This window comes from Lepidochelys kempii, chromosome 8, assembly GCF_965140285.1.
Source record: "Lepidochelys kempii isolate rLepKem1 chromosome 8, rLepKem1.hap1, whole genome shotgun sequence".
Classification (NCBI taxonomy): domain Eukaryota; kingdom Metazoa; phylum Chordata; order Testudines; family Cheloniidae; genus Lepidochelys; species Lepidochelys kempii.
Window position 1 is genome coordinate 54,672,920 of NC_136387.1, and position 9,077 is coordinate 54,681,996.

Below are 9,077 nucleotides of genomic sequence, written 5' to 3' on the forward strand. Positions count from 1 at the left end.
CTGCTTGGATCAATGGTGGGGCATTGAGTTCTGGGACCTGTAGTCATCAGAGCTGTATATGAGTATTACTGATGAGGGCAACCTTTGGCCTAAACACCAGGCTGTAGAAATGTAAAATCATAGTAGTACCCTGCAGTTGCTCTCACAAGCTTTACTGGTGTGTTGGCAGTGGGCTGGGGAGACAACACCGCTTTATTAGCACCCTAACTGTGGTACTGGGAGAGGAGAGGGAGAGGAGTAGATGGGAATAAAATTGGCTGGTAATTCTAATTGGATTATTTTCCCTCTGTAATATTGTCTAGACACAAACAAGAAGCTGATGACATTGTGCGCATAGCAAAGGCAGCAAATGATACATCCACAGAAGCGTATACATTGCTGTTGAAGACACTGGCAGGAGAGAACCAAACTGCAAGTGACATAGATGAGCTCAACAGGAAGTGAGTCAGTAACAGAAAGCAGATTATTCTCTCCTGGGTTTGAATGGGGAAGGGGGATGGTGCTTAAAACAAGATGTCCTCTGTACTTTGGCTGGTGGGAGGTACCTGCTTTTAAGTAGTAGGTTTCATGTGAGTTCTCTATTTCAACTTCTGTCTTCACTTCTGCCAAGACAATTTTATCCCTCTTTTTCTGATTCAGTAAAAGAATGAAATCGTAGGCTAACTGGATACTCTGTTGTCTCTTAGGTATAATCAAGCAAAAAACATTTCACGAGACCTAGAGAAACAGGCTAACAAGGTGCATGCGGAGGCAGAGGAAGCTGGGAATAAGGCCCTGCAGATCTATGCTAATCTCACCAGTCTTCCTGCTGTGGACTCCAAGGGGCTAGAGGTATCTGAGTCAAGCAACATGCACAGTGTGTTCAAAGATCAATGGTGGCAAATATGAACTGGTGTGATAAATTACTAATGCCTTGTTTAGTGCTTTGCAAACAATACCAGAGCTATCACCTGTATGTTTAAGTGCCATGTAATTTTTGTCTGTATGGAATAGTCAGGACCTTGACATTTCAGTCCTCATCAGAAAGACCCACACAAAGGAAATTGCATGTTTCTCTATTTATCCATTTCTGAAGGATGAAAGACAGTCACCTGCTTTTAGGGAAAGCAAGACTCTCAGACCTAATGCCGAGCCCTCTAAGCTGTTCCCTTTCCCATTCTCTCTCCTCCTACCCCCCCCCCCCCCCCACCATACACACACACTAGAAGAGAGTTTGATGTAAGCTTTCTTGCATAGGGACTGTCTCTCTCTGTGTTTTGTATTGCATTCAGCACAGTGAGGCCCTGATCCTGTTAAGAATTTTTGAACATCAAATTGGTAACAACAGAATAGTAGGAGTCTAACTGCAGCTTCTGTCTCTTTTGAGCACAGGAAAGTACACCGTGTATCTGTTGTCTCCCTGCAAAGAAGTTCTGTTATGTTCACAGAAGCTGGTTTTGTTTCCGATCTTTACATACAGAATGAGGCAAATAAGATCAAGAAGGAGGCAGAGGAGCTGGATCAGCTCATTGACAGGAAGTTGATGGATTATGAGGATTTGAGAGAGGACATGAAAGGGAAGGAGTTGGAAGTGAAGAATCTCTTGGAGAAAGGAAGGACTGAACAACAGGTTAGTTCTGGGGTGCGTAGGCTCTTACTTTGTGAAATGACCCTAAGGAAGCAAATGACAGACCAGATCTGAGAGATTCATTCATTCTTATAGGTTTCAGAGGAACAGCCTGCTAATAACTGACTTTGTGGACATCAAGGTGGGTGGAGGGAGTAAACCGCAGGTTCTGAACACAAAATAGGAAAAGCTAGTGAAAATGCAGTGGTGTTGAGATTCTCACTGGAGGGCATAAACAGCAGCAGACTGTGCTATGTGGGGCTGTGTCATGGGAACAGGTACCCCTCAAATGATTGTGTAGAGAAAACATAGTCTGTCATTGGTAATGAGCCCTTTGTTTGTACTGGTCTGGGATTTGCTGGGCCACTGGCATGACACATTGTTGCGTGGTTAGATTTTGTTCTACAGAAGACGAGAATATGCTGAGCTGTGTTATGTATCTCTAGACTGCCGACCAGCTGCTGGCCCGAGCAGATGCTGCCAAAGCTCTGGCTGAAGAAGCTGCCAAGAAGGGGAGAGAGACACTAGAGGAGGCCAATGACATTCTCAGCAACCTGAGAGGTATGAGAGAGACCTCTAGGGACAATAGCTGTACATGGTTTGTATAATGACTGGGCCTCTTCCATCTGAGGCAAACTGGTTTAGGGAGTTGTGTGGTTTAAGCTCTTGCCTCTGGAAACTAACTTTTCATTCAACAGCGACCATAAACCTACATTGCTAGCCTCCACTTATAATTTAGCATCACTATACAGTCTGCGTATTGAGCCTCAAACCCCCCTGATCCGCAGTCACTGGTATTCTGGAAGATCGGAGCACTGCATTTGCCAGAAGGGAGAAAGACAATAATAAACTTGATCTTCTATTCCTATATCAGTGTAAATACTGCCCTGACTGCCTGTGCAGTCAATCAGTACATCCTGGGTTAACACCTATGATACCACCAGCGTGTGTGTCTCCTATAACAGAACCCATAGCACTCCTTTCAAAGGCATTGACCAGCTTGCCCCCCGTCCCCTATTGTTCTTCTTCCCTCCAATTTTAAAGGTAGCATAGGCTGCGCTGCTTGCTAGGCTGCTGGCTAGGTTTCCTTGGCCTGACAAGTGTCTGAGCCTTCCAGAACAGGAGGCAAAACATTTCCTGAATTTTTATCAGATTTTGACAAGCGTGTGAATGATAACAAGACGGCCGCTGAGGAGGCACTGAAGAAGATTCCTGCCATTACTCGAACCATTGCTGAGGCCAATAATAAGACAAGGCAAGCAGAGCTGGCTCTTGGTAATGCTGCTGAGGATTCCAGAGAAGCCAAGAACAAAGCAGACGATGCTGAGAAAATTGCAAATTCTGTCCAGAAGGTGAGACTCTCACAGCACTGTTTGAGTCACTCTTTGTGAAATAGTAAAATTAACTGAGTAAATTTATTTCTGCCCCGTCTGTCCTGATGGGACTATGCACTTCCTGCCCGACTGAGTGGTGGTAAGCCCATGGTGAGCTAACATGGTTTTCACAACCCACTGTGTAAACTCCAGGGAGTGAGATGAGTAGATGTGAAATCTACTGCTGAATTGTGTGGTTGAGCTTGCCTTCCATCAGAAATGGCACATACAGCAGAGAAACTTGCCCTTTGGTGCATTATGGGAGAAAGAAAGGGGTGAAGAATTTTCTTTTGTATCCTGCATGTTCCATCCTTTTTGAACCTTTTATCTACATTGACCTTAGAATGCTGCCAGTACAAAATCTGAGGCCGACAAGACGTTTTCTGATGTGACAGAGCTAGACAAAGAAGTGGATGACATGCTGAAACAGCTGCAAGATGCAGAGAAGGAGCTGAAGAGGAAGCAGGAGGATGCTGATCAGGATATGATGATGGCAGGCATGGTGAGTTATTCTGGGAGCTGAATACAGTGTGTGGGACAGTAAGAAGAGTGGATACTGGTATCAGTGGTGAAAGCTGGTATGGTGGCTCTGTCATTCTTAGTATCTTATCGGCTGTCCGGCTGCAAAAACATCTGGTTTGGGTCTCAAGTCCAGTTAGTGACTTTTTTTTTTTAACTAAGTTTTGTAAGAGTGAGGAAAAAAACAGGATTAGAATATAATGCCTCTTGTAACTTTAACTATAGAGCACTGCCGCAACTTTATAGTCTGGAGACAGACTTCCATGACCTAAGACTTGCCCCATCTCTAAATGAAAGAATGATTGCAGCCCAGAATGGTCTCTCTTGTCCAATGGAAGCCTCCTCCATTATTAGTTTTCCCATAGAAGGTTAAGTAATTTGATATGTCTATTGCCCTGCTCTCCATATTCACGCATCTGAGCTGTGATACAGATCTAAGACTGAAAGGGGTTGGGGATTATTATCCTAAACAGAGGAGCCAGGGATGCAAAACAGTGTCTAGAGACATATGAGAATAGCCCGTTGTGGTGTTGTTGGGCAAGTTTAATGATCTAGGAAGGCAAGCGCTGGGTGGGGAAGCTTTGCGATGAGGAGAGGCAAATCCATTATGATCCTGACCACTTTGACATCATTGCATTTACACACCCTTTTTTTTTCTACAGGCTTCACAGGCTGCCCAAGAGGCAGAAGACAATGCAAGAAAAGCTAAGAACTCTGTTAACAGCTTGCTCACCATCATTAATGACCTTCTGGGACAGCTAGGTATATATCTAATTTACAACTCTCCCCACTCCTAGCAGAATTCTGCTCCTAAACAAACTTGCCTTCTTCTTCAGAGCATTGTTTTATTGCAGAAGCTGGAAAAAAGTAGCATAGTGTCTAGTGGTCCATTAAATTATTTATTTGGATTAGCTTGGTGTCTAGTGGTCCATTAAATTATTTATTTCTGAATCAGTATTTTGTGGGTTATCCACAAAGACTCACAGTGTATGTGGTGTGTTCATTGCTGCTTTGTGTGAGCATTGCAGATGTGACTTTCAGTTCTGCAGTGTCTGAGACTGTTTGGCCCTTACTGTAGAAAGAAGGCTGGTGTGTGTATGTGAGGAGATCTCTTTGTCCTCGTTTGTGTCCTATGCTCAGATTATATTCCTTTCTGCTTCTGGAGACTTAAATAACCGTTTTGGTTACTCCATCTCCTGTGATGGTCCCCCAGCAGAGAAGGAGAGCAGAGAAATGATGAAAAGCCCACTAGCTCCCGTTTTGATAAATAGGTTCATGATCTTAATATTGCTGCTTGGAGGAGTCTAGAGCCCTTTTGACAAGCATGCCCTGGCTTCTTCAGGAAAGGAGGAAAGGGAAAGCTCCTATTCAGAGCCAAAATGAAGGGTTGAGAAGGAACCAGGTGGTCCTTCCACCCTCTTCTCTCTCAGACACAGTCACCTACAAAGGAGGCCACCAACAGAGTCTCTCCAATAGACATTGAAAGTAAAATGAGAGCAACAGCTGGCTTTAGACACTACTATAGTCTTCTAAAGGCAACAGGACTTCAGTTAATTACAATGGAAAATATTTTCCCTAACTCGTTAAACCTTCTTCTTCCCCTCCACGCTGCCCACCCTGGAGTTTTGTCCTTGTGTCATGAACAGCTTGTCGGAAGAATGTATATTCACAATAAACGCCTTGCTTTTTAAAAAATTCCAAGTTCTGCTACATCCCAAGACTTGAGTTAGGATTTGCTAAATCCCTCCTATGTTTGCAAAGCCCTAGCCCAGCGGCAAGTAGAGAATAATTAACCATATACTGCACAGCTGTGATTCAGTCATAGGGATCATATAAGCTTATAAACTGTAGAAGTGAAGCTTATGTTAAGAACCCGCAAGATGGAATTTCTGACCTTTTGTTATTAAATTACATTAAAGACAACATTTAAAAATGTATTATTGAAAACAAAAAGATCCATATCCTCAGCTTGTATAAAGCAGCAGAAGATCTGGCCCACGATGTGTGCAATGAGTTAGGATCATTTAAGTCACCTGTTACCCATGGAGTATAGAGACTGGGTGATAGGCTTATTATTTATTTGTGGTGGGCTCAGGTAAGTGTGGTGTTTGCATCCAAATACAGAGGAACCCACTTATTCTGAAACTCCACCTTGTGAAGTGTAATGGTAGTTTTGCTTTGTTTCATGGTATTGAAAGTGCCAGTAGCAATTCCAGTTAGTATTAATGCTCTGAAAACAGTTATTTCACCGTAAGACGGTTCCACTGTATTAATCCATAATTTGCACTCTACTGGTTAAGTGCTTGAGAGCAGGCAACAGCCTCATGAAATGTTAGTGGAATTCACTGTGTGCACTGCTGGTTTTCTAGGGCAACTGGACCCAGTGGACTTGAACAAACTGAATGAGATCGAGGGTACCCTGAACACGGCCAAAGATCAGATGAAAGATAGTGACCTGGACCGGAAAGTGGCTGAATTGGAGGATGCAGCCAGGCGGCAGGACGAAGCCATACAGGCCTACAACAGGGACATTGAGGATATCCTGAAAGACATTAACAACCTGGAAGACATCAAGAAGACCTTGCCGTCTGGATGTTTCAACACCCCGTCTATTGAGAAACCCTAAGGGTGTGCTAGGGGTGGGAGGGGGAGCATTCCCCCAGTGACTTGTGGAGCAATTGTTTGGCTATGGAGTGCCTTAACACACAGAGTACCTTCTTCAAATCCCCAGCTCTCCGCTGCTCACAGTTGCTATCTTCTTTCCAAATCAGGAAAAGTTGCAAAGTTTTAAAGAGAAGCAAATTAAATAACAATTTCGGGGCATCAAAGGGTTTTTTTTTAATAAATTTTCTCTTCCTCAACACTCCACCTCTGCCCCTCTCTCATACACACGTCCCTTTGATTTGCACAAGGATGTGAAATGTTTTGGACTACTCTTACTGTGGTGCAGAAATGACCACATGAGACGGTGTACTGTGGGGCAAACTAGCTCTCGTTTTTCTCCTCTTCCCCCTAACACCTTAAAACCTCCTCAGTCCCAGAGTTCGCTGTTTCTATGAAGGAAAGGGTTGGCTATCAAAGTATTATTACAATGGCCAGTATAGCTGCACTCATAAAGAACACTAATCCCCTTCCCCAAATGTTAACTATTTTAAAAAAAAATCTATGTAAATTAGTGGCCAATCAAAATATTTGGTAGCCATCTACCAAATGGTTTAGCATCTTTCTAGAGTGCAGTATATCCATCTACTGAGAAAGATATACAGCCTCTGAGAAGAGCTTGAGGGAGGAAAGGGAGAAGAATGGGGTGATAGGTCTCAACAACATTACTGTTGGCCTATAAACTAGAAATTTTGTCTCATATCTGTGAACAGCTGCCTAACCCAATTCTCCAGGTAGGGAAGCTTGCAAGTGATCAGCTCGGATCTCCTCAGTAATAGTTACTAGGAGTCTCAAAAGAAAACTTCTAGGGTGAGAGAGAGACAGACAGATTTTTTTAAAGCCACTAAGATCTTTTATAGAAGAAAGCAGAGCGCTTTTACCAGTTTGTCTGAATATGAAGTTGATGTCTTCAGGTAGAAAATGGGTGTCTAAGATAGAGATGTAAGGGTCTGTCTCTCCATCCTCTTGCTATCAGGGGATGGTATTTTTACACTACAGTATCAGGCTTGCCTTTGTTATCATCCTATCCCTGTTTTCCTGCTGATCTCCCAGTCTTCCTAAGATGCTGCAGCACAGATTGTTCAGGCCTAGCTCTGATGGCAGATATCCAGCACGCACAGTATTTCACACAGCTGCCACTGCTTGCCTCTTTAGAATTTCTATCCAACTCAATGACACCTGCTCCCACCTAGTTAAGCTGCCTTGTAGAGTGGGGGGAGGGGTTGCCTTTAACTCCCCCCCGTTGAGTTTTCTCATTAGATCAGTCTGACACCACCTGCCTTTGAGATCCATATATATCTATCCTTAAACACTATGCAACTTTGTACGTTTGCGTAGCGGGGAAGAAATTATTATCTGACACACACTGGTGCTATTAATTATTTCAAATTGATATTTTTGAGTGAATGTGGGTTTTTTGTCTTGTGTCTGTTTGTTTTATCTTGATTATAGAGTGAGGAAGTCTATCTTTTTGTGTGTGTGTAAATATACTCGGTCCTATTTCCAGAATGGCACGGTCTGTTCTCCTCTACTTGCTTCCTTTTAACCATCACTACACGTGCACCATATATCTCTTCCATTTATTATTCCTTTGGGGTCAGGCATCTCCCCTGGCCAGGCTCCTGCTCTCTTCCCTCCTTTGTGTTTGCAGTATCTCTATTCTGTGGTATTAATAATAACCCACTAGCCTCTGTGTGCAGCCCAATGATGGGGCACCCAGCCTCTCTTCCAGAGCCAGCCCCAGCCCCTCGAAGGACTCTGAGGTGTGTAGCTCATAAGAAACTGGTTACCATCTTTGTTTCTGACTAATGAAAGTGAGATGCTGATTTTTGATGGTTGTGGCTTTGCTCCTGGGAGTTGTAGCACTATTATACGCCCAGTAGAGGTCTAAATGCTGAATCTGTAGCCTTCCTACATGTGCGAGAAATGAGAGCTCAGTTTGGGGCTCTGTACAGCATCAGGGACAGAGCTACTGGGCAGGGGAGAGTGGTTCCAGCCCGCCCTCACGTCTCCTGCTTTTTTCCCAGAGCTTGTTACAATTTACCAAAAACTGACTTGGAATTCCCCTGCCTGTGAATGCTCCTAATCCCACCAGTGGAGGAGAGCTGCCTTCGCCCGTCGCACTTCTGGGACTTTCATATCAGTATTTCCTGGCTGGCTGCTCTGGTCCTGTGGGTGCCTCCTAACCATGTCACCTCTGCCAAGGCTGTGGAAAGAGCAGATACAAAGAGGCAACACCATGCCCTGGCTGACCTCAGGCCTAAGGTTTCTGGCTTTTCACTTTTTCTTAAGCTGTTTTTAACAGATTTTTATTTTTTAAAAAAGGATCTTTATAAGCAATCTCTTAATACACTACTGCCGTACAGCCCCATTATGTCATTGTATAGGTCCAGTTATTTCTTTGCATAATGTGATGACAAGAAGGCTGCTGGTAGAATGCTGGTTGTCACAGGGAACACACAACAGTTCCCTCATTTTATTCTTGCCTGTGGTCTCCTCCATATGTGCCTTCACTTCAGCTTTTGCCTTAATCTGTGGTCTTGCTGTCTGGGGCGGTGAACAAAATGCAACACTTTCAGTTTTTTTTATGTATAAAACAGTATTTCTTATTTATAATAAAGTCTGAATATTTGTAACCCCTTATACCATGACTTTCTTTGAGTGTTCCTTTATTTGGGGGAAGTGGATGGTGACTTAGCATGTACGGTTTGCCTCTTGAAGTGGGGGTTGGAATACAGACTCTTTCTCTCTCCCCCTTTTCTGCTGGGATTGTTTTGGTTTATCTGCTTTGAGAGGACCTTACCTAAATCTTCTCTCGGGATTTGTAACAGTGAAGAGAGCTCATCTCATGAGAGGGGGAGTCTGACTATGCTCTTGTGGGAATTGATAGATGGATGCTAACTTTCTCTGAACTTTCA

The 9,077-nt window shown here is 43.7% G+C and overlaps 1 protein-coding gene across 1 annotated transcript in view; it reads left to right on the forward strand.

Moving 5' to 3' along the window:
* LAMC1 (laminin subunit gamma 1) overlaps positions 1 to 8,802 on the forward strand; it is a 133,568-nt gene extending 124,766 nt beyond the window's left edge. The window contains exons 21-28 of the mRNA XM_073356621.2: positions 303 to 440; positions 687 to 831; positions 1,460 to 1,609; positions 2,053 to 2,167; positions 2,759 to 2,958; positions 3,323 to 3,481; positions 4,161 to 4,260; positions 5,868 to 8,802. Coding sequence (XP_073212722.2) covers positions 303 to 440; positions 687 to 831; positions 1,460 to 1,609; positions 2,053 to 2,167; positions 2,759 to 2,958; positions 3,323 to 3,481; positions 4,161 to 4,260; positions 5,868 to 6,124 — 1,264 coding nt within the window. The 3' untranslated portion in view covers positions 6,125 to 8,802. The remainder of the gene's footprint in view (positions 1 to 302; positions 441 to 686; positions 832 to 1,459; positions 1,610 to 2,052; positions 2,168 to 2,758; positions 2,959 to 3,322; positions 3,482 to 4,160; positions 4,261 to 5,867) is intronic.
* Positions 8,803 to 9,077: the final 275 nt, after the last annotated feature.